This window comes from Podarcis liolepis (assembly GCF_965112155.1).
Source record: "Podarcis liolepis genome assembly, chromosome: 18".
In the NCBI taxonomy this organism is placed as follows: domain Eukaryota; kingdom Metazoa; phylum Chordata; class Lepidosauria; order Squamata; family Lacertidae; genus Podarcis; species Podarcis liolepis.
The window spans coordinates 7,045,728-7,071,416 of record NC_139572.1 but is presented as its reverse complement, the minus strand read 5'-3'; the positions used below and the strand labels follow the sequence as shown (position 1 = coordinate 7,071,416).

The following is a 25,689-nucleotide window of genomic DNA, read 5'->3' as shown; positions in this document are numbered from 1 at the left end:
TATTATATTACATTGGGACGCGGGTGGCGCTGTGGGTTAAACCACTGAGCCTAGGGCTTGCTGATCAGAAGGTCGGCGGTTTGAATCCCCAAGACGGGGTGAGCTCCCGCTGCTCGGTCCCTGCTCCTACCAACCTAGCAGTTCAAAAGCAAGTCAAGGTGCAAGTAGATACATAGGTACTGCTCCAGCGGAAAGGTAAATGGCGTTTCCGTGCGCTGCTCTGGTTTGCCAGAAGCGGCTTAGTGCTGCTGGCCACATGACCCAGAAGCTGTACACCGGCTCCCTTGGCCAATAAAGCGAGATGAGTGCCGCAACCCCAGAGTCAGTCACGACTGGACCTAATGGTCAGGGGTCCCTTTTCCTTTAGCTCTCATAATATATTATATTATATTATATTATATTATATTATATTATATTATATTATATTATATTATATTATATTATATTATATTATATTATATTATATTATATTATATTATATTATACAGCATGATTCATAATGAAGTATACAGTTTCAACACACTATAAAAAAGAATATAATATATCTCATGTTACCTGTGACAGAATTGTAGGGGAATGTTTAAAGTAGTTTCGAAACAGTCACAGATGTTCTATGTGTGCACCGTTTGTCACACAACACACATTGCAATCGCAAATGCCGATGCACAACAAACTCCATTTTGCTCAATTCAAGAACACAAAATGCCTTCTCCACTGCAGACGCAGCCATTTCGCCTGACTACTCACGTGACACGCGCACTATCACCTCCATCACTTTATGAGCACATCTACCTCACGGTTCGCAGCTGTTTTCCGTGTCGGCGCCGGTCTTACAGGATCTGGAATCTGTATATTTCATTATGAATCACCCTGTATTATATTATTTCGGTGTCCAATCACAGCATTACTATAGGATTTTTCATTTCAATCAATCAAATCTTTATTACGGTAGTAGACCAGCATCAGTAGGGTGGGGTACAGTCATTTCCAATCTGTAAAACGTAAAGCTAAAAAATATTAAAACACAAAGTATACATAAAAGTCTAAAAGAAGCTAAAAGAGGGGTTTCGGAGCATTAAACGGATGTGGAAGAGCATAAAAGGTTAGTATATAAAAGACTCTGGCTCTCAATTTCCAGGGCACTCTGATATGAGTGTTCATTAAATCTAGTGTAACAACAACAATAATTTATTTATACCCCACCATCTGGCTTGGTTTCCCCAGCCACTCAGGGTGGCTCCCAATAGAATATGAAAAACACGATAAATACATCAAACATTACAAACTTCCCTGAACAGGGCTACCTTCAGATGTCTTCTAAAAGTCAGGTAGTTGTTCACTTCCTTGACATCTGCTGGGAGGGCGTTCCACAGGGCGGGCGCCACCACCAAGAAGGCCCTCTGCCTGGTTCCCTCTTTGTGGCACAGGTCATCATCCGATGAATTGAGAGCGACATTTATTTCTGTGTTCATAATTAAAGAAAATGTGCATTTTAACAGTATTGCACATTGATTGTAATATTAAGAATGCACTTAAAATTACTACGCACAACAATGAATAAGTGATTGCAATGCACACAGAGCTAATCAGTCCAAATATGTGTGAACAATGTTCTTAAAAACATTTGTTAACCAAGTCTAATATTACTATCTTCCTTATTGTGATTATTGTTACTTTTATTGCTACTGATCCCAGTGGCTTACAAGACTGAGCTCTGTTCTGCCTTGGTCAGTCCCCACCTGGAATACTGTGTCCAGTTCTGGGCACCACAATTTAAGAAGGATGTTGACCCATGGGAAGAAACCCCTCACCCCCCAGAGAGATGCCGGCTCAGAGGGGTCCCTGAGCTTAGACTACGAAGCCTCTGAGGGCGTGCAGAGTGCAAATCCCCCCAGGGGCCCCACTCTCTCCCGGGCCCACCTGGGGGCCCTGCCCCTGCCAGCCCCTCCGGCCTCTGAGGGCGTGCAGAGTGCAAATCCCCCCAGGGGCCCCTCTCTCTCCCGGGCTCACCTGGGGGCCCTCCCCCTGCCAGCCTCTCCGGCCTCTGAGGGCGTGCAGAGTGCAAATCCCCCCAGGGGCCCCTCTCTCTCCCGGGCCCACCTGGGGGCCCTGCCCCTGCCAGCCTCTCCGGCCTCTGAGGGCATGCAGAGTGCAAATCCCCCGGGGGCTGCTCTTTCCTGGGCTCACCTGGGGGCCCTGCCCCTGCCAGCCTCTCTGGCCTCTGAGGGCGTGCAGAGTGCAAATCCCCCGGGGGCCCCTCTCTCTCCCGGGCTCACCTGGGGGCCCTGTCCCTGCCAGCCTCTCCGGCCTCTGAGGGCGTGCAGAGTGCAAATCCCCCCAGGGGCCCCTCTCTCTCCCGGGCCCACCTGGGGGCCCTGTCCCTGCCAGCCTCTCCGGCCTCTGAGGGCGTGCAGAGTGCAGCTGGACGGGCTGCAGGCGCTGGTGTCCCTGGCGGACGAGGAGGGTCACTTGGCCGGGCCTTTCTATGCCCTCGGAGGGGAAGGGGCCACCTTCAAAAGGCCCTGCGACTCCCGCCAGCCTCTGCCAGCACAGTCCACACTGGGGGGGGGGGCAGACTTCCCAGCATGCATTGCCAGCTCCATCAGGCCAATGGTCGATTCCCAGCCTCAATAGATTTGAAATTTACTGGTTTTTCCAGTGTATAACCACATAATTCAATCTCAAGGAGTCTTTTGTTCGGTTTCACTTATTAGCTTTATGGATAAATTAACCTCTATTAGATTTCATTTCCCTCACGTCCTTCTTCCCAGCATGCTTTGCTGCCCCATCTTCTCACAGACAAATACCCTGCGTCCTGTAGTTGAAATTTACTCATCTTCCAATGTATAACTCAATAAATTAATCCTAAATTGTCTTTTGTTTGGTTTCACTTATTAGCTTTATGGATAAATTAACCTCTATTAGGTTTCATTCCCTCACGTCCTTCTTCCCAGCATGCTTTGCTGCCCCTTCTCACAAACAAGGATCCTGTTTCCTGTAATTGACATTTACCGTTTTTCCAATGTATAACTAAATAAATAAGCCCCAAGATGTCTTCTGTTAGGCTTCACTTATTGGCTTTATTGATAAATTAGCCTTTATTAGGTTTCATTTCATTTCCCTCACGTCCTTCTTCCCAGCATGCTTTGCTGCCCCTTCTTCTCACAAACAAGGGTCCTGTTTCTTATCATTTTATTTTTCTCTTATTCTTCCATTTAAACTTGAGGGAGGGGCAGAGCGATGGAGAAAGAGAGAAGGCTTTTCCTCACAGCCTTTCCCTCACCCTTCCCAGGCTGCACTGCGCAACCTTCCTCCTGGCCTGCTAATAAACTGATAATAACCAATTATTATACTAATAAACCCGCATAACCCAGGAAGTCGCGAAGAGACCTCGTCCTTTTCCTCATTCCCTTGGAGGCACCTAGGACGGCTTCCCTGTTTTCCCGACAAGTAGCCTCCAGGAAACAAGATCCCACCACCATGTATCCCGTTGACAGTACTGAGGATGGCATTTCTCAGCATTCTTCATTTATTCATTTTTATTTATTCCTATTTATTCCTTTATTTATTTATGTACTGAATCTATATACCGCTCTCTCCCTGGAGGCCTCAGGGCGGTTCAGAGAGCAAAATCAAAATATAAAATCACAATATATATAATCAAAATAAAAAACTACTACCCAATCACAGCCTCTGCCTGTTGTGTATTGAGTCAAAGGATTTTATATCTGTATTATGACTGTCTGTATTTGCATTAGGGTAAAGTAACTGCCTTTTGGTTTCAAAGAGTACAGCTACTATTGGTTCATTTAAGCTGCTGTATTTGGATCCTCTGTCTTATTGGTTCCCTCCAAAAGGCAGGACTGTGATTGCCTGATATTGTTCCCTCCAAAATGTATCCTTTCTTGCTAGTTCCCTGTCCCTATAAATGTAGATTTCCTCTCCCCAGACCTTAGTCTTGTTGCTTTAATAAAGAAGTGTTACTAGGTGGTACATGACCCCAGTCAAGCTGGCAAAAATTTATCATTTGCCCGATAACAAGTGTTGGAAATGTAAAGAGACTGAAGGTACTTTCTATCACCTTTGGTGGACATGCCCGAAGATTAAGGCTTTCTGGGAAATGATTTATAATGAAATGAAAAAGGTACTTAAGTGTACATTTCCTAAAAAACCAGAGGCCTTTCTCTTGGGCATTGTCGGCCAATTGGTGTCAAAAAGGGATAGAACTTTCTTTATGTATGCTACAACAGCAGCAAGAATACTCATCGCAAAGCATTGGAAGACACAAGATCTACCCACTCTGGAAGAATGGCAGATGAAAGTGATGGACTATATGACATTGGCTGAGATGACAAGCAGAATCCGTGACCAGGGAAAAGAGACGGCGGAAGAAGAATGGAGAAAATTTAAAAGTTACCTTAAGGACTATTATAAACTTGATGAATGTTAGAATGTTGAGGTTTTCAGGAAAAAAGGGATACAGTGTTAAGAGATAAGATCACAGAAAAGATTAAGATGACAGAGGTTGGAAAGGTATATCTAGAAGTTGCTAAAAAATACTTTGGTCATTGGGATGCAGAAAGGGGGGGTATGGGGGAGTCCCGGGAAAGAAGTTTATGAAAAAATGCTATGAAATTATATGTGTTTGTATGTCTTTTTATGTGTTTGTTCGTGTTTAAAAAATCTGTAAAACCAATAAAAATTTTAAAAAATAAATAAATAAATAAATAAAGAAGTGTTACTAGAGAACTGTCTCCAGCATGTTATATCAAGAGAGCTGAAATCACAAACCCCACGTCACAACAACTGGCGACGAAGGTGGGATCCGGAATGCTGAGGAGCGGTTAAACGCAGCCCTGCCTCAGAGTCCGGATTGCAGCTAAGAACAAGACTCACTGGCCAGCTGAGAAGACAACCCTGCCCACAGGACAATGGAGAGTCCAAGGGTATTGGAGCCCTTCCAGCCATCAGAGCCCCACACGTGGGAAGACTACGTCGAACGCTTCAAGTTCTTCGCAGTGGCTCAAGGGATCACCGATGCCAGCAAAAGAAGGGCCACATTCCTGAGCTACTGTGGGCCTGAGACCTTCAAGCTGGCCAAGGCATTGCTTGCTCCAGCGAAGCTAAGTGAGACATCTCTCAAAGATATTCTTGCCTGCCTAACAAGCCACTTGGCGCCTACTGAGACCAAGATGGCCCGGCGGATGGAGTTTCATAAGAGGCAGCAGCGTACTGGGGAGTCTGTATCTGCATTTCTAGCTGAACTGCGGAAGCTCGCTCAGCACTGCGACTTCAAAAATCTGGAAGAGACTCTCCTGGATCGGTTTGTCAGTGGTCTGAGCAGCAAGAAAGCCAGAGAAGACGCATCGTGGCTAAAGAAGAGGTTACCCTTGCTTCAGCCTTGAAGGAGGCCACCGCCATGGAGAATTATGAAAGAGAGGAGCTGGATGCCAGTCGCAAGGCCCCTAAGCCACAGATAGAAGTTGTGCATGCCATGGATGAGCTAGAGGCTACTCCGAGCCAGAGCCCAGTCCGTGGGGTCGAGTCAGTGCGTCAGGCCTGCACAGTGCACAAAGATCACCGAGGCAGGTGCCCAGGTTGTGGCGGAAACCATGAGCGGAAGAGTTGTCGTTTCCGGGATGCTATGTGCCGGACGTGCGGGAAGACAGGTCACATCGCCAGGGTCTGTAGATCGGCGGCGTTGGGAGCGACAGGAGCACCTAGACTGGAGCATCGCAGACCGCCCACAGCAACCCATTTTCTAAACGACTGCCACTACGTAACGGAGATCAACGGGAGGGTCGTGCAGTTCCCAGCGCAAGGCAAGGCACACGTCAAGGTGAAGATTGAGGGTCAGCAGTGCAACATGGAGGTGGACTCTGGATCTGGATTCACTATCGTGTCGGACCAGACCGCGAGGACATTCTTCCCCAGGGGTAAGTTGCCCCCTCTGGAGCCCTTCCCGGCAACCTTGCAGTCATACTCAGCAGGCCGCATCCATGTTATGGGAATGTGTGCCGTGAGAGTACAGTTCCGGGACAAACAGGCTGTACTCAAACTGGTGACTGCGAAGGGCAGTCGCCCCAGTCTCCTGGGCACTGACTGGTTCCCCGCCCTGGGACTGAGTATATCAGGGCTTAATTCAATCCAAACCTGCCCTGAGATGAGCGAGGCATTATGCAAAGAATTTGCTGGTCTCTTTAATGGAAAACTGGGTTGTTATAGAGGGCCCCCAGTTGACTTCGAGTTGGACCCTGGGGTGGCCCCAATCCGACTCAAACCAAGGCGAGTGCCATTTGCACTGCAACCCAAGATCGAAGCAGAGCTGGAGAAATTGGTCAAGCAGGGAGTTCTCTCACCCGTGGACTCTGCTAAGTGGGAGACTCCAATCGTCACGCCCCTTAAAGCAAATGGGGAAGTCAGGATCTGTGCAGATTACAAATGCACTATCAATAAGGCACTCAGGGGAAACTCATACCCCATTCCAGTCGTATCACATCTGTTGGCTAAACTGGCTGGGGGGCAAGGTGTTCGCCAAAACTGACCTGGCACAAGCTTACCAGCAGCTGCCAATAACCCCACAATCAGCGGAAGCACAGACTATTGTCACACATAAAGGGGCATTCAGAGTTAACAGATTACAATTTGGAGTTTGTGTGGCCCCAGGGATTTTTCAAGGGCTCATGGAACGCCTGTTAAGAGGTCTGCCAGGGCACCACTGAGAAACAGGGTTCTTGAGACGCTTCACATGGGACACCCGGGAATGGTCAGGATGAAGTCGCTAGCCCGATGTTATGTGTGGTGGCCTGGAATGGACCAGAACATAGAACAATGGGTACGAACATGCAAGGCATGCCAAGAGGTGCGGCCAGAAGTGGCCAGAGCACCAGTCCACTGGTGGGAGCAGTCCAGATCTCCCTGGAGCCGGCTGCACTTAGATTTTGCTGGGCCATTCCAAGGAAAGGTCTTTTTGGTTATCGTTGATGCATATTCCAAATGGTTAGAAGTGGCGATGGTCCCTAGCATGGCATCAGCTGCCGTAATCAAGGTGTTGAGGCAGCTGTTTGCAACCCACGGGTTACCTGAGACCATTGTATCAGATAATGGGGCAGCTTTTGTATCCCAAGAATTCAGGGCATTCTTGGCTGATAACTTCATAAGAGGGGTCACATCCGCGCCCTTTCACCCATCCTCCAATGGGCAGGCTGAGCGCATGGTAAGAACAGCCAAAGAATCCATTGCGCGCTTAATGGAGGGTAACTGGTCAGCTCGCATCGCGTGAATGTTATTTTTGCAGCATGCGACGCCGTGTACCGCGACGGGCAGGTCACCAGCTGAGCTGCTCTTGGGTAGGAGACTGGTAACGGTGCTGGATTATGTCCACCCGGATAAAATGCCAAACCGTAATTCAAGAGCAACCCCCCAGGCTGAGACTGACACAACAAGGTATCTCGCCCCTGAAGGTCTGGTCTGGGTGAGGAACTATTCACGAGGTTCGCGGTGGGTGGCTGGTGTGGTCACCCGGGCTAGTGGACCTGTGTCCTATTATGTGACCTTGGAAAATGGGCAAGTGTGGAAGAGACATATAGATCAGCTGAGGCGCCGGGCGCTCAGCAGGGAGGAGCCAGATAATTCATCCCTGGCTAACGACGCAGAGCTGCAAGACCAGAGTGAAAATGGCCCAGAGGTGCAGTCACCAGGGGCTTCAGCAAATGAACCAGGGTCTGCTAGTCCTCATGATGACGAGGTACAGGTAGGGGACCCTGAGATGTCTGGGACTCCATCTGTTCCCGACGATACCCCTATAGCAGCCCCTCTACCACAGGTAACACCCAATCCAGAACCTGCAACACCTGTTGTCAGGAGATCAAGTAGAAGTTGTAGGCCCCCACAGTACCTGAGAGATTACGTCTGCTGTGCTCACTAGGGGGGGAGGGGTGTTGTGTATTGAGTCAAAGGATTTTATATCTGTATTATGATTGTCTGTATTTGCATTAGGGTAAAGTAACTGCCTTTTGGTTCCAGAGGGTACAGCTACTATTGGTTCATTTAAGCTGCTGTATTTGGATCCTCTGTCTTATTGGTTCCCTCCAAAAGGCAGGACTGTGATTGCCTGATATTGTTCTCTCCAAAATGTATCCTTTCTTGCTAGTCCCCTGTCCCTATAAATGTAGCTTTCCTCTCCCCAGACCTTAGTCTTGTTGCTTTAATAAAGAAGTGTTACTAGAGAACTGTCTCCAGCATGTTATATCAAGAGAGCTGAAATCACAAACCCCACGTCACAACACTGCCCTCCCCCCACATTTTAAAAGGGCTTAGGATGCCTGGGATTCAAGGCTCGGACTCCTTCATCTGGCTGTTGTCCATCCCTGACTGTCCCACCTCTTCTTAAAAACCTCCAATGAATCATAGAATGGGAGACTTGGAAAGGGACCCCAAGGTCATCTACTCCAACCCTCTGCAACGCTAAAGCATCCCTAACAGATGGCTATCCAAACTCTGCTTCAAAGCCTCCAAGGAAGGAGAGTCCATGGTCGGATCCAGCTCCTTCTTTGGTCCTTGGGAGCAAAGTTCAGGCCAAACTTCCAATTCCCAAAAACACCTTTTGACTTTTCATCATCATGTTTTTCTCCAGCTCTGCACCTGCCGCTTGAGCCATTCAGGACTTCAGAAAGTTTTTGTGATGAAACTTATTCCACTTGGAATAATCAAAATTATAGTCATCTCATCTTCTGAAAGCCCAGGAGATATTTCGGGAGATTGCATGAGCCTTGGAAAGCAACATGACAATATTAATTGCGCTGTGTCTGAGAAAGAAAAAGTTGGTGCCGAGAATATTTCCTGTGTTGGAGACAGACTGAGACAAGATGCAGAGCTGGCGACAGAGGGGTGTGCCTGCCTTGTGCTTCCTAGTTCCGAAGGTAGAGTTGAAAACCACCCAGCCTGGCAAAGCCCACCCAGTCTGGTCTTGCAAGAGTCGTTGGGTTCTTCTGCTTCGCCTCCTTGGCAGGTAAGAGGAGGCGGAGGCAGAGCCAGAATGAGATCCCTGCTCCTTCTGTTGCTGCTTCTGCTGCTCATGATGCCCTTTGGAGTCTGCGGGAACCACAAGGCAAAGTGCCCCTTGAATCTGGTCAGGGATCAAACGGATGCTCGCAATTACTACTGGCCTGAAGACTTTCTCATCACTGCGATCATATCTCCAAAATACTTTTATAAGGAAACTCCATACGTCTTTTCTCAGACACCCTTCGCCAGGGCTGAAGAGTATGTACTTCACAGTTTCATGGTCCTCCAGTCCTTCTAGTGGTTCCTATTTATCAAGGAAAGAGCGCCTTTCTCAGGGCTAGGGAGCCAAGGCTGTCCTCATGTTGCAGGTCTACCCTGCCCTGACCATTGGTCTTGCTGGCTGGGCTGATGGGAGCTGGGGGTCCACTTAAAGATTCCACCCAAACCTCTCCCATTTCCTTGTTCCTTGGGTCTTCCATAGTGAAACACTCTCCTACCTTTGATTCTGTGTTGCTTTTAGTAGAATGCTAGGATGCCAATGAATCTGGTCAGGAGTCAAAAGGATGCACTAAATTTTCCCACCTGCAGGATGCCATGAAACTCAGGCAATTCCCAAGGCTCAAGGGTTTTATTCAATATTATTCCATTTGGACAATTCAGAAACTGTCGTTAGGGAATGCTACAGTTTTACAAATGGGATTTAAGATCCTCTGGGTGACGTTTGGTGGCTGAAGAGCAGAAAAGATGTACTTTAATTGAAATGATGAATAAAATAATATGAATCAGGAGACTTCCTTGTTCATGGAGTCAGGTCTCTAAAATGTGAAAAGGAATTATTCCTTTTTTCACATACACAACTGGCCTCATTTCTAAGTAGTGAGATGTTTGAGATTTCTTCACGTGGAATCCATAGATACCTGTTTCCTATCCCAGAGGGAGGCATGAAACTCAAGCAATTTCCAAGCTGCCAAAATTATTTTATGTTTATTCTATTTGGATCATTTGTGAACAACCTTAGCCCAGTTCTCTTGACACAATACCACAGGAGACCTACAGCTCACCATGGGCTACATTAAAGGTTTCCTCCTCCAATCTCAGCACTTTTTCCTTTCTGTCACTGCTTTTTAAAAAACTTAAGGGTGGAACATTATGCTTCAAATAAAATGATTATATAAAATAATACAGACCAGGGGGTGTCCTCATTGGTGGAGTCACTGATCCAAACATGGGCAAAATTATAGATTTTACCACACACTCAAACCTGAAAGCCACCAGGCCTCATTTGTAACTAAAAGGGGACTGAGGTATTTGGTGCTTCTCGTTTTATCAAATGGTCTCTTATCTACCTATGGTCTAGCCCTTTGCAAGAAGCCAAAGACCACTGCAGCAAAAGCAGCCCTTGCAGCAACTTCCCAGTATAGCACACATTTTGAGGGGCACCTTCATTTCTTACTCATAGAACCACATTAGAATAGAATCATAGATTGCAGAGATGGAAGGAACCCGGAGGAATCTCACCTGAAGCATCCATGACACATGGTCACCTTCGGAGGGAGTCTGTTCCACTGTTGAACAGCTCTGTGTGCTGTTTGCATCAAAGCTCCTGTCATGGAGTAGAGATTTCCAAATTTTCGTTCTATGCTGGACAGGAAAAGGTTTGATATTAATGCAAAAGGATAAATAAATACTAATCTGTGTGGATTATATAATGTTTCCTCCATCCCATTAATATGAATATCAGTTTCACTCTTTTTAAAGAATTCATTTATTGCAGGGAGGCACCTAGGTTCTTCTGGCATGTGTTGCCTTTCCCGCTCACCATCGTAGAGATCAACCAGGATCTCAGGCTCTTACCCAACATCACCCTGGGCTACAACCTCTTTGAGAACCATTGCGATGCAAGGATGACTTCGGACGCCATGCTAGAGCTGCTTGCAGGCAGTGGATGCAATATTCCCAATTATCAATGTGGAGAACAGAATCACCTGCTGGCTGTTCTTGAAAGAAGCAACACTATCATCTCAAGAGTGATTTCAGCCTTGTCAGGCATCTACAAAATCCCACAGGTAAGTAGTGGGAGAGCATGGAAGCACAGAGAATTTCAACTGCGTAAAATTCTACTTTCTCTTTGGATAGGTCAAGCAGGGATATTTTTCAAAATGGGAAAATCCTGAGCTATGGATCCAACATCCCTTTTTCAAAACTGAGCCTTCACTAACTTGACACCTCCAGATGTTTCAGACTAAAACTCCCATCAGCCTCAGCCAGCAGAGATTTAGATAGATCTCAGTCATTTCATATGATTAAATACCCGTTATGCTGAAAGTAAAATAAATTGGTGATCTTTTGCTTTCCTTGCTAGATCAGTTATGGCTTCACTGCCCAGGTTCTCGAAGGTAAAACCCTGTTCCCTTTTGTCTACCGGATGACTCCCAAAGAGGAAAGTCAGTACCAAGGGATTGTTGAATTGCTCCTGCATTTTGGATGGACGTGGATTGGCCTCTTCACTCCAGACAATGACGATGGAGAAAGATTTGTGAGCGCTGTGAAACCTCTGATGCTCAGCAAAGGGATCTGCATTGCTTTATCAAAAAGAGTACCAGAAAATGATCTAGATCAATTTATCAGGCCTGGGGAACCTTTTTTCCTATGGAGACAAGTTGGGGTATTTTTTTACTATATAACCAGTGCACTGAGTATCCAAGGACTCGTGATAATACTTCATCTCCATGAGAAGGAAATAGGGAAAAAAGTCTGGATCACAACAGCTTTGCTAGAAATCAGATTTGGCACTTACCTCCCTCCAGATTTTTTCCAGTACCTCCATGGTTCTCTGTCCTTTGAAATTCAGACTGGAATAAGGAGCAGCGAAGGTGACAAATATAAATGGCAGACCGATCTTGCGTATTATTTCAATCAAGCATTTTGGTGTTCATATTCAAAGCATCTGTTGTCCGTGAAAGGCAGGATAAGATGCAGAGAGGAGGAGTACCTGCAGCCATTACCCCAAGAGGACCGTGAGAGAGCCCTGTCTTATGACAGCTATGGCACTTACATCAGTGTTCAGGCTGTGGCTCAGGCCTTGCATGCTTCACTTTCATCTAGATCCCAGAGGAGGCTGATGGTGTGGGAAGGAGAGCAATGGGGACACGCAATGCTACAGCCGTGGCAGGTATTTCCTTCCCCTTTTTGCAACCTGCAGCCGACACTGATGCTGATCTTGACTGGGGATAGACCTGTAAAATAACATAGTTACTATTAGTACTAGTAATAGGAGCATACAGCCCAACATTTCTCTGATGAAAATAGGGACGTCCCATTCCATAACGATAATCACTGGGCAACAATTTTTTACTTTTTGAATGTTGTCTAGATTTCTACAACTGCTTTAGGGTTTTTTTGCACTGCTGAATCAGGAAATGGCATCCGTTTCTCTCCCTCAGGTCAGGTTTTTGTGCTATCTTGATTTGGAAAAAAAATCAGATCTTGTGACAAAATCTATTACATTTTTGTGGCATTATCGGCTGATTTTTGTCAACACATATCATCCTAAATACGTTTTTAAGAGAAAAAAATGTTTTTCCAACAACATATATTGATTACCTGATAGAAACATCGATTACTGTAAACTGAATGGTGGGCATTGATAAAGGTCAGTACACGTAAATTGCATGTTGCTTCACCATTTTTCAAACTTCAGGGCTTGAACTTCTTGGAACTCCTGGAATGCTCAGCGGCAGGGAGGTCTCTCTTCAGAGTCCAACAGTAGTCAGCCATCATGACTGCGTCCCAGCGACCCTAATACCTGGTCTCCATCTCTTTCATGTCCTGATGGAATCTCTCCCCCTGCTCGTCACTCATTGAACCCAGGTTCTCAGGAAACCGGTCCATATGTGAAAATAGGTAGTCCATCTTGATGCTCATGTTGCAGCCCAGGTTTCTGAAAGCAGTCAGCATGTTGTTGACAAGTTCTGCGTAGTTTCTGGCCTTATTGTTGCCAAGAAAGTTATTCACTACCAGAACAAATGCCTTCCACGCTTCCAGTTCCACTTTGTTCATTGAGTTTCCGAACTCTGGATCTCTGATGAGCTGACGGATCTGAGGACTGTCAAAGATGCCAGCTTTCAACTTCTCCATGGTCAATCCTGGAAAAGCCTGGCACAAGTAAGTGAATCAGTCACCATCCTTGTCCAGAGCCTTGGTGAACTGCTTGATTAAGCTGAGCTTGATGTGCAGCGGTGGGAAGAGTATTCTGTCTCTGTCCACCAGAGGGTCGTTGAAGACGTTCCTTTCTTTGCAAGGCACTAATTCCCCCCGCACAGGCCAGTCCTTCTTTGTGTAATGCTGAGCACGGTCCCTACTATCCCACATGCACAGAAAACATCGGTACTGGTTGCCGTTCTTTAGCAGAACACATTTCAGTGATCGCTTGCTGCTGTCAATGAACAGTCTCCAATCTTTGGGTTCGTACTATGGCACTCCAAGCTTGAGCGGAAGCTGCGCAATATCTGCACAGTACACCAAGTCCTTCTCTTCCGAGAAAAAACGGAGGTACTCTTGATGCCTGTTGCAGAAGAAGCTGATGCAAGCACTGTCAGAGAGGTTTTTTTCCTTCAGTCTGGATGCCAACAGTTCGGCAGAGTCCTTTGACAAGCTGAGGTCGCGAACTAGATTCAACTCCTTTTGGGAAAATGGATGTGGAGCATCATCTTCAAGAACCACTTCTTCGTCATGTCCTTCAACACTGGAGGCATCTTCATCACTAATGTCAGGAAGTTCTCCGAAGACAGGCACTGGAATTTCATCACAATGAGCTACAGGACGATGTGCTGATTGAAGATCAGGATACTTGAGGCAGCTCCAGTTCTTTCTGTTGATCCCAGTCACATCAACAGCGCAGAAGTAGCAGTCAGTGACATGGTTTGTCGGCTCCCTCCAGACCATGGGAATTCCAAAGTCTAGACTCCTCTTGCCATTGGTCCACCCACGAAGAGTCTCGGTGCATGCCTTGCACACCATGTGTGGCGCCCAAGCTTTATCCTGGTCACCAAGTTTAATACCAAAATAGCTTTATGCTTTGCCGCACCAATTTAGATTTCAAGGTTTTATGACTTCAAACTGATCCCTTTTCGACATAATCACCCAGAACTATTGGACCTGAATACTTCTTGTCATTAAAATAATCATTTCCAATCAAAACAATTATTTGACATGGCATTTTACCCCCACCAACTTCTTCTAAAATGCTCCACACAAGCGTACATGTGAACAAAAACGTAAAAAAATGACATGTGGCCATAGCTCAAAAACTTGACCTGATTGAACAAAACCAATGTGATTTTTGGATTCAGTGCATCAGATTCGTTCTAAATCAACTGAAAAAACGCAGACAACAAATTTGTTGTTGACCAGTGTTTACTGTTGATATCCAGAGCTTTTTAAAGGCGGAACTCATTGAAACTCAGTTTTGGCACCTCTCAGGTGGGTGCCATAGAAAAATAGCACTCTTTATACCCCACACGTCTTTTTGGGTTGCCTCAGCACTCTGGGCAGCTCCCAACATAAAGAAATTCATACTAAAATATTAAACATAATAAAAATTCCCGATATAGGATTGGACGCCTTGTGGGTTGGATAACTCCACATCTGCCAACATTTCTCCAATGAAAATAGGGACATTCTAAGCAAAGTTGGGAAATTCCAGGATCAAATGAAAAACTGTCTCTAATTCAGGGACATCCCGGGAAAATTGGAGCACTTGCAGGGTCTGTAGTAATAAAAATGGCTGAATAGGAATTCCAGTCTACATGAGATACACCCAGGCCCCAAATCATAAGAGGTTGAAGTGAGTAGGACTGAGATATCCATCTTGGCTTCCCGTTTTCTTAATGCTGGTGTTTTCCCCTGCCATTCCAGCTTCACCCTTTCTTAAAAGAAATCCAGTGCCTGAATACTTCCAGAGGCAGACTGTGCTTGGATGAGAACTGGGAGCTACCAGCGGACTTTGATATTGTGAACTGGGTGATGTTTCCCAATATCTCTTGTGACATGGTGAAAATTGGGAATATAAGGAGAGAGACGTCTGCTGGAAGAAAGTTCACCATTAACCCAGAAGCCATTGAGTGGCCCAAGAAATTCAATAAGGTAGGGTAAATCACAAAGGGAGAAGGCTAGGAGATGATTACTATGTTTTTCCTTAAACAACCGCTGAAAAATGACCATATCAGGATATCAGGTTGACCAATGGTGTCTTGACCGTCAATAACAGCTGCAACCACCACTCTTTCTTTTCACAGCAGCTGAGATAGGAGGTGAATTTGGGGTGCTCAAAGAAAGGATAGAGCACAGAGGTCCTCAGAGAAGACACCAGAATCTTCGACAGAAAGGACTACGTAGATAAGAAGAAAAGGGAAAGCCCCTAGTAAAAGTGAACTATTGGGTTTTCTTACATGCAGAAGGATGCAAAGTAATTTATTTTAGAAATGATAATTACTGATTTATTGTGGATATTTTAAATTTATGGAGTAAGCTCACTTGTAGATGTTGCAAATGTTAAACTATTGTATGTGCAGAAATTGAGAAGTGCACGGCTGTTGGTGAAGGATGAGAAGTTAAAAAAAAAAACCCTATTGTAATATAAGGTTAATGTTAAGGAATGGCATATGAACTAGAAATAACTAGGGCATTCATCAGCAATAAGAGGAAACCTTGCGTGCCTCAAGAACAGAGAGAGGGAAACCAATATTTGGAAAAGTCATATTAAATTTATCTAAATTAGTGGTTGAGAGATTATCCGAATCCTGAACTTTGGGGAAATCACATTTTAGACTCCATTGCCATTTTCTTTGAAGATTTATTAAGCAGGGAAGCAGGTAAATGGAGAAGAGGAATCAGAGTTCTGTGGCGCAAACCTCAGTTGTCCTGAACGAATTATGAAGAACAAGATATTCTGGTCACCCCAATGGTCAGTGGGGGGTTGAAAGGACCCTGATGAGGGGTCAAAGGCTGCAGCCCAAAGATCCGTTTGAATTCACTCTATGAGGGAGTAACATACACACAAATACTCCTAACTGTTCCTCTTTGTTGCACCTTCTTGTCTTTCTGGTTAGGCCGTACCTCGTTCCAGGTGTAATGAAAAATGTCGACCTGGATATGCCAAGGTGGTTCTAGAAGGAAAGCCCATTTGCTGCTATGCTTGTGCTCGGTGTGCGGAAGGGACCTTCTCTGCCCAGGAAGGTGGGTGACTCCAAGGGGGAAGGTATTTCTGGAGAGAGTAAACACAGGGCAGTAATCCAGTCCCAAACACTTTTTGTGAGATTTCTGCAGACATTGGGGAATGTGGCTCCTTCCTCAACTTCCTTAGTATTAATCACCTTCATTACATCCTGGAAGAGAGTTGAAAGGAATGACCATAAGGAAGAAATCTCTAGGATTTCTTCAAAATGTAATCGAGTTCAGATCATCAGGGATGTAAGTGATGCTGCAGCCACTCTTTTTCTCTTCCCCAGATGCAGAACATTGCACCAAATGCTCAGAAGATCACCATTCAAACAAGGACAGAGATCAATGTGTCCCCAAGATTATCACCTTCCTGACTTATGGAGAACATTTAGGAATGTTTTTAGCTTCCGTTGCCCTCTTCTTATCTCTAACAGCAGGCACTGTGTTGGGAATCTTCATTAAATACAAGGAAACTCCCATAGTCAAAGCCAACAACCGGGACCTCTCCTACATCCTGCTCGTCTCCCTCCTGCTTTCCTTTTTGTCCTCCTTCCTCTTCTTCGGGCGCCCAAGGAAAGAGACCTGCCTTCTCCGACAAACGGCCTTCAGCATCATCTTCTCAGTTGCTGTTTCTTCTGTCTTGGCAAAGACCATCACGGTGGTGCTGGCCTTCCTGGCCACAAAACCCGGGAACAGGGTGAGGAGATGGCTGGGCAAGAGTCTGGCCAACTCCATTGTCATCTCCTGTTCTGGGGGGCAAGTTCTCACCTGCACCATCTGGCTGGGCTCTTCTCCCCCATTCCCAGAGTCCGACATGCGCTCCCAGGTGGAAGAGATCATCCTGCAATGCAACGAAGGGTCTGTGACCATGTTTTACGTTGCCCTCGGCTACCTGGGCTTCTTGTCTGTCACCTGCTTCACGGTGGCTTTCCTAGCCAGGAAGCTGCCCGGCTCCTTCAACGAAGCCAAGCTGATCACCTTCAGCATGCTGGTCTTCTGCAGTGTTTGGGTGTCTTTTGTGCCCGCCTACCTGAGCACCAAGGGCAAGTACATGGTGGCCGTGCAGATCTTCTCTATGTTGGCCTCCAGTGCTGGGCTTCTGGGCTGCATCTTCCTTCCCAAGTGCTACATTATTGTGCTGAGGCCTGATCTGAACACAAAGGAGCACCTGACAACCAGAAATTAAGGGGACATCTGATTCTTAAAACATTCCATGTTCCTGATGTCCAGAAGTGCATAAAGGAAACACACTTGCTCATCCATGTTGCTCATGCTTCATCTGTGAAAGAGATTATGTTCATTCTTAGCCCCAGTTTTATGTAGTCCTGTTCACATGAACCGTAAGATGGGAGGAACGTCCTTGGTTCCTTACTTTGCCAAGGATTACAATAAGTCCTGGTGTACTGCCCTTAGTTTGTAAACTATTATCTTTTAATAATTTTAAAAAGATTTAAAAGGTTTTTGAGTCTGTTTGCTTTGTCATGACTACCTATTAACCATATCAATTCTAATATTCCACAATACTGTTTGGTTATGCCAGTTCTATGTATTCACTTTTCTATGCTCCATTTCCCACATTTACGCGCTATCATTCATAAGCTCACTTCACATCATTTCATTCTCCTAAGCTTTGTAAATCAATCAACTGAGAAATTCATTTAAGACATCTTCCATAGTCTGTTGGTTTAATTTCTGTATTGTGTAAGCTCTGCTCCCTGTTCCAACGAGTAGCAACTGATCTTAGCCAAGCCTTGACTGGGATCCAATGAATTTTATTGCACTGGCCATGGTTAGGGGCAGGTGAGACAAGCGGGAAGAAAGGGGAGAGGGAACTCCGGCGCTCACGAGAGTGGCAGGCCGCCTACGCCAATCTGGGCGAGTCATTGTGAAAGGAGGTGGGGCGAGTAGAGCTGGGGAAGGCAATGGGTCACGAAAGGCAGCAGTGGAAAGCGGGGAGAGGTGGGGTGGGGTTTAGTGGAGAGTGGTCACGCCCACTAGGCAGGGCAAGGCAGAGCTGGGAGGAGCCTCTGGCTTGACTTATTTCATTATTATTACTAATATTAATTATAATGAAATATTAATTTGTGGGAAGGTATATTATTATATTATATTATATTATATTATATTATATTATATTATATTATATTATATTATATTACATTGGGACGCGGGTGGCGCTGTGGGTTAAACCACTGAGCCTAGGGCTTGCTGATCAGAAGGTCGGCGGTTTGAATCCCCAAGACGGGGTGAGCTCCCGCTGCTCGGTCCCTGCTCCTACCAACCTAGCAGTTCAAAAGCAAGTCAAGGTGCAAGTAGATACATAGGTACTGCTCCAGCGGAAAGGTAAATGGCGTTTCCGTGCGCTGCTCTGGTTTGCCAGAAGCGGCTTAGTGCTGCTGGCCACATGACCCAGAAGCTGTACACCGGCTCCCTTGGCCAATAAAGCGAGATGAGTGCCGCAACCCCAGAGTCAGTCACGACTGGACCTAATGGTCAGGGGTCCCTTTTCCTTTAGCTCTCATAATATATTATATTATATTATATTATATTATATTATATTATATTATATTATATTATATTATATTATATTATATTATACAGCATGATTCATAATGAAGTATACAGTTTCAACACACTATAAAAAAGAATATAATATATCTCATGTTACCTGTGACAGAATTGTAGGGGAATGTTTAAAGTAGTTTCGAAACAGTCACAGATGTTCTATGTGTGCACCGTTTGTCACACAACACACATTGCAATCGCAAATGCCGATGCACAACAAACTCCATTTTGCTCAATTCAAGAACACAAAATGCCTTCTCCACTGCAGACGCAGCCATTTCGCCTGACTACTCACGTGACACGCGCACTATCACCTCCATCACTTTATGAGCACATCTACCTCACGGTTCGCAGCTGTTTTCCGTGTCGGCGCCGGTCTTACAGGATCTGGAATCTGTATATTTCATTATGAATCACCCTGTATTATATTATTTCGGTGTCCAATCACAGCATTACTATAGGATTTTTCATTTCAATCAATCAAATCTTTATTACGGTAGTAGACCAGCATCAGTAGGGTGGGGTACAGTCATTTCCAATCTGTAAAACGTAAAGCTAAAAAATATTAAAACACAAAGTATACATAAAAGTCTAAAAGAAGCTAAAAGAGGGGTTTCGGAGCATTAAACGGATGTGGAAGAGCATAAAAGGTTAGTATATAAAAGACTCTGGCTCTCAATTTCCAGGGCACTCTGATATGAGTGTTCATTAAATCTAGTGTAACAACAACAATAATTTATTTATACCCCACCATCTGGCTTGGTTTCCCCAGCCACTCAGGGTGGCTCCCAATAGAATATGAAAAACACGATAAATACATCAAACATTACAAACTTCCCTGAACAGGGCTACCTTCAGATGTCTTCTAAAAGTCAGGTAGTTGTTCACTTCCTTGACATCTGCTGGGAGGGCGTTCCACAGGGCGGGCGCCACCACCAAGAAGGCCCTCTGCCTGGTTCCCTCTTTGTGGCACAGGTCATCATCCGATGAATTGAGAGCGACATTTATTTCTGTGTTCATAATTAAAGAAAATGTGCATTTTAACAGTATTGCACATTGATTGTAATATTAAGAATGCACTTAAAATTACTACGCACAACAATGAATAAGCGATTGCAATGCACACAGAGCTAATCAGTACAAATATGTGTGAACAATGTTCTTAAAAACATTTGTTAACCAAGTCTAATATTACTATCTTTCTTATTGTGATTATTGTTACTTTTATTGCTACTGATCCCAGTGGCTTACAAGACTGAGCTCTGTTCTGCCTTGGTCAGTCCCCACCTGGAATACTGTGTCCAGTTCTGGGCACCACAATTTAAGAAGGATGTTGACCCATGGGAAGAAACCCCTCATCCCCCAGAGAGATGCCGGCTCAGAGCAGTGGCGTAGCGTGGGGGGTGCAAGGGGGGCAGGCCGCACCGGGCGCAACATCCGGGGGGGCCCGGCAGGCAGCGGCTCTCAGCGCTCGCCGCGGAGGACGCGCCAGGCAGCCCCTCCTCACAGCCCTGCCTCCGCCGTTGCTGCTGCAGCTGCTGGGCCATGTTGCATTTTCCTCGCCTCTCTGCCCCCCTCCTCCTCCGGGCAAGCGGCGTCGTTTGGGCAGCAGCGCCAGCGGCAACTCGCAGGTTAGGGGTTGGGGGGGCGCAAATTACTTGCGTTGCCCCGGGTGCTGACAACTCACGCTACGCCGCTGGCTCAGAGAGCCCCCTGAGCTTAGACTACGAAGCCTCTGAGGGCGTGCAGAGTGCAAATCCCCCCAGGGGCCCCTCTCTCTCCCGGGCCCACCTGGGGGCCCTGCCCCTGCCAGCCTCTCTGGCCTCTGAGGGCGTGCAGAGTGCAAATCCCCCAGGGGCCCCTCTCCCTCCTGGGGGCCCTGCCCCTGCCAGCCTCTCCGGCCCTTGGGGGACTCTGGCCAGCTGGACGGGCTGCAGGCGCTGGTGTCCCTGGCGGACGAGGAGGGTCACTTGGCCGGGCCTTTCTATGCCCTCGGAGGGGAAGGAGCCACCTTCAAAAGGCCCTGCGACTCCCGCCAGCCTCCGCCAGCACGGTCCTCACTGGGGGGGGCAGACTTCCCAGCATGCACTGCCAGCTCCGTCAGGCCAATGGTCGATTCCCAGCATGAATAAAATTGAAATTTACTCGTTTTTCCAGTGTATAACCAAATAATTCAATCTCAAGGAGTCTTTTGTTCGGCTTCCCTTATTAGCTTTATGGATAAATTAACCTCTATTAGGTTTCATTTCCCTCACGTCCTTCCTCCCAGCATGCTTTGCTGCCCCATCTTCTCACAGACAAATACCCTGCGTCCTGTAGTTGAAATTTACTCATTTTCCAATGTATAACTCAATAAATTAATCCTAAATTGTCTTTTGTTCGGCTTCGCTTATTAGCTTTATGGATAAATTAACCTCTATTAGGTTTCATTTCCCTCACGTCCTTCCTCCCAGCATGCTTTGCTGCCCCATCTTCTCACAGACAAATACCCTGCGTCCTGTAGTTGAAATTTACTCATTTTCCAATGTATAACTCAATAAATTAATCCCAAATTGTCTTTTGTTTGGTTTCACTTATTAGCTTTATTGGTAAATTACCCTTTATTAGGTTTCATTTCCCTCACGTCCTTCTTCCCAGCATGCTTTGCTGCCCCTTCTTCTCACAAACATGGATCCAGCTTCCTATAATTGAAATTTACCCATTTTCCAATATATAACTGAATAAATAAATCTGAAAGTGTCTTTTGTTAGGTTTCACTTCTTAGCTTTATGGATAAATTAACCTCTATTAGGTTTCATTTCATTTCCCTCACATCCTTCTTCCCAGCATGCTTTGCTGCCCCTTCTTCTCACAAACATGGATCCAGCTTCCTATAACTGAAATTTACCCATTTTCCAATATATAACTGAATAAATAAATCTGAAAGTGTCTTTTGTTAGGTTTCGCTTATTAGCTTTAATGATAAATTATGCTTTGTTAAGTTTCATTTCATTTCCCTCACGTCCTTCCTCCCAGCATGCTTTGCTGCCCCTTCTTCTCACAAACAAGGATCCTGTGTCCTATCATTTTATTTTTCTCTAAACGTATTTGGATTCTTCCATATAAACTTGAGGGAGAAAGAGAGAAGGCTTTTCCTCACAGCCTTTCCCTCGCCCTTCCCAGGCTGCCCTGCGCAACCTTCCTCCTGGCCTGCGAATCAAGTGATAATAACCAATTGTGGTTCGAGGACCCGACCCCCGCGAAGTGAAATGAAGACACAAGGACACGGGATATAAGGTTGATGGGCTAGAAAAGGCCACAACTGTATTGATTACAGCAATTAAAAGGCATTGGCTTAGGCATTGGATCGAAACAAGTGGGTTTATTCACCAGGAGGTGGATCCTGTTGATGCTCATCCAACTATAGGCTCCCCCCTGCTGTCACCGAGGGTCGTGCCATGGCCTCCCGCCAAGCAGGCATCGGACGGATACACGACCCCCCGATTCCTTTAACGGAATACCCCTAAAAATGGAAGGCATAGGCGATGGCCACACCTAGCCCTTCGACACACCACAACACATTATTCCAATGCCTAAAGGCTCGCCGCCAATACCCTCAAAGCTGCAACCAATCCCTGATGCTGATGCTGATGCTAGTTAACCCAATGTCATTCCCTTGGTCTGAAAGATGGACCCTATCATTCCGGTACAAGGCTTGGTCGCCAATCCGGATACGGTCATAGGAGGTGACTCGGCCATACAAACAGTGCACCCAACGGGCTATTGCACGATTTAAGAGTTTCCTGGATTTTTCAACGGCCATACAGTTCTGCACACCGTGCCCCACCATTCTCTTCAGGAAGGAGGACCAGAACACCGTTGTTCCGGGACACCAGGCAGCAATCTCATCCAAATCTCTTTTTATGTGCCACGACAAGTCCACACTTCTTCTGCAAACCAGTTCATTTTTCCCTAATTGAAGGATAAGGATGTCAGGAGGGCCAAACGCGGCAACTCTCCCTCTCAGCAATGGCATAAGCAATGCCTCGTCTCTCCCTCTCAGGAATGGCAAAAGCAATGCCTCGTCTTGAAAACCAGGAAACTCGCACTCAGCAATGGCATAAGCAATGCCTCGTCTCGAAAACCAGGAAACTCGCACTCAGCAATGGCATAAGCAATGCCTCGTCTCTCCCTCTCAGCAATGGCATAAGCAATGCCTCGTCTCTCCCTCTCAGCAATGGCATAAGCAATGCCTCGTCTCTCCCTCTCAGCAATGGCATAAGCAATGCCTCGTCTCTCCCTCTCAGCAATGGCATAAGCAATGCCTCGTCTCTTCCTCTCAGCAATGGCATAAGCAATGCCTCGTCTCTCCCTCTCAGCAATGGCATAAGCAATGCCTCGTCTCTCCCTCTCAGCAATGGCATAAGCAATGCCTCGTCTCTTCCTCTCAGCAATGGCATAAGCAATGCCTCGTCTCTCCCTCTCAGGAATGGCATAAGCAATGCCTCATCTCGAAAACCAGGAAACTCGCACTCCAGGTGGAAATCCAAGGTTAGGGGTGAGGCCCCAGCTAACTGGCCGTACGTGGGCCGAATGGACTATACCATGGCCACAAATCCAGACGCTTCTGAGAACGGCTGAGAATAAAGGAAAGAAAAATATGGGTAAGTAGAGGTAAAGGAGCAGAGCGCATTCTAACGAGTGTAACCTTTATAAGCGTCGGATTTCCACCGGCCCATTTCCTTAATCTTATCCGCTGGCAGGCCCAAGCGTGCAGCTGTTGTGGCGGCGCCAATCCTGAATGAGTGTGCCGCATAATCCTGGGAAGATAAACCACAGGCATCAATAGCTTTGCGGAGTGCCCTTGTGAATTGGTGTCTCAACAAAGGTGACTGTGGAAAAACATGGGTCTTACCAAAGAATGTGATAGCGGCTATGTGTATCCTCAAAGTTTTCGAGGCTCAACCTAGGCCATGAAGGTGTGTTAAGTATTGCAGAACGTTTTCTGTGGAGGGTGTAACATAGGTGGAAAGGGAGGATACTTTGGACCTGAACCCCATGAAATCACACCAGACCTTCTTATATGATCTAAGCGTAGAGGGTGCGACAGGTGCTAATACTATTGCAGAACGTTTTCTGTGGAGGGTGTAACATCGGTGGAAAGGGAGGATACTTTGGACCTGAACCCCATGAAATCACACCAGACCTTCTTATATGATCTAAGCATAGAGGGTGCGACAGATGCTAATACTATTGCAGAACGTTTTCTGTGGAGGGTGTAACATCGGTGGAAAGGGAGGATACTTTGGACCTGAACCCCATGAAATCACACCAGACCTTCTTATATGATCTAAGCATAGAGGGTGCGACAGATGCTAATACTATTGCAGAACGTTTTCTGTGGAGGGTGTAACATTGGTGGAAAGGGAGGATACTTTGGACCTGAACCCCATGAAATCACACCAGACCTTCTTATATGATCTAAGCGTAGAGGGTGCGACAGATGCTAATACTATTGCAGAACGTTTTCTGTGGAGGGTGTAACATCGGTGGAAAGGGAGGATACTTTGGACCTGAACCCCATGAAATCACACCAGACCTTCTTATATGATCTAAGCATAGAGGGTGCGACAGATGCTAATACTATTGCAGAACGTTTTCTGTGGAGGGTGTAACATCGGTGGAAAGGGAGGATACTTTGGACCTGAACCCCATGAAATCACACCAGACCTTCTTATATGATCTAAGCATAGAGGGTGCGACAGATGCTAATACTATTGCACAATGTTTTCTGTGGAGGGTGTAACATCGGTGGAAAGGGAGGATACTTTGGACCTGAACCCCATGAAATCACACCAGACCTTCTTATATGATCTAAGCGTAGAGGGTGCGACAGATGCTAATGCTCCCTTAATCACTTCACGTCTCCAAGGTTCCACAGGTGCTCCGGAACGGGTTCTGGCAGTGGCTGAGCCCTGGGAGCTAATGCTCGGAAGCGAGGCACTGGAGGACGAATGATCGGAGTAGGCGCGACACCCTCTCGGAACGCGATGACTGTTTAGCCAGTATGTTGACCACTGCCTGGTTATCAGTTCTGAAGCACACCCGGCGATTCTGGAACTCCTCAGTCCAAATGTGAACAGCCACAACTAAGGGGGAAAAAACTCCAGAAAAGTGAGATCCCACGTGATAGCCTCGCCTTGCACCTCTGCTGGCCATTGTCGAGCACACCAGCGTCCCCTAAAGAATAAACTGAAGCCCAAGGACCCAGCGGCATCAGTGAACCTGGAAATCTGAGGACAGGTTGAGGATTTCCTGCCATAAGGAGACTCCATTGTAGTGTTCCAGAAACGTGATCCAGATCTCAAGGTCTGTCTTAACCGATTTTGGGAGTCTTACCCTGTGGTGCGGTTTGTTTGTTTGTTTGTTTGTTTTGTTATTTTATTTTATTTTTATACTAATAAACCCACATAACCCAGGAAGTCGCAAAGAGACCTCGTCTTTTTCCTCATTCCCTTGGAGGCACCTAGGACGGCTTCCCCGTTTTCCCGACGAGCAGCCTCCAGGAAACAAGATCCCACCACCATGTATCCCGTTCACAGTACTGAGGATGGCATTTCTCAGCATTCTTCATTTATTCATTTTTATTTATTCCTATTTATTCCTTTATTTATTTATGTACTGAATCTATATACCGCTCTCTCCCTGGAGGCCTCAGGGCAGTTCAGAGAGCAAAATCAAAATATAAAACCACAATAGATATAATCAATATAGAAACAACAACCCAATCACAGCCTCTGCCCTCCCCCCACATTTTAAAAGGGCTTAGGATGCCTGGGATTCACGGCTGGGACTCCTTCATCTGGCTGTTGTCCATCCCTGACTCTCCCACCTCTTCTTAAAAACCTCCAATGAATC

General features: G+C 46.2%; 1 protein-coding gene and 2 long non-coding RNA genes across 10 annotated transcripts in view; 1 reads left to right on the top strand and 2 right to left on the bottom strand.

Annotated features, from left to right (window-relative positions):
* Positions 1 to 915: 915 nt before the first annotated feature.
* On the bottom strand, positions 916 to 3,690 carry LOC310697587. Of its 2 annotated transcripts, none has more exons than XR_014521058.1 (2): positions 1,921 to 3,690; positions 916 to 1,462 (listed from the first exon to the last, which is right to left on the bottom strand). It is a non-coding gene; the product is annotated as an uncharacterized lncRNA (long non-coding RNA). The 2 variants fall into 2 exon arrangements; XR_014521059.1 differs by having other exon boundaries at positions 2,011 to 3,690.
* Positions 3,691 to 10,525: 6,835 nt separating this feature from the next.
* On the top strand, positions 10,526 to 18,346 carry LOC310697279 (vomeronasal type-2 receptor 26-like). Its single transcript, XM_083483746.1, has 5 exons — positions 10,526 to 11,072; positions 11,369 to 12,178; positions 14,923 to 15,150; positions 16,116 to 16,242; positions 16,515 to 18,346. Exons 1-5 carry the CDS (start codon positions 10,737 to 10,739, stop codon positions 17,411 to 17,413), a joined length of 2,400 nt encoding a protein of 799 aa, XP_083339872.1. The 5' UTR covers positions 10,526 to 10,736; the 3' UTR covers positions 17,414 to 18,346.
* Positions 18,347 to 19,255: 909 nt separating this feature from the next.
* LOC310697595 overlaps positions 19,256 to 25,689 on the bottom strand; it is a 99,532-nt gene continuing 93,098 nt past the window's right edge. For all 7 annotated transcript variants that reach the window (XR_014521071.1, XR_014521072.1, XR_014521073.1 and 4 more), the window contains one exon: positions 19,256 to 19,802. This is a non-coding gene — a long non-coding RNA (uncharacterized lncRNA). The remainder of the gene's footprint in view (positions 19,803 to 25,689) is intronic.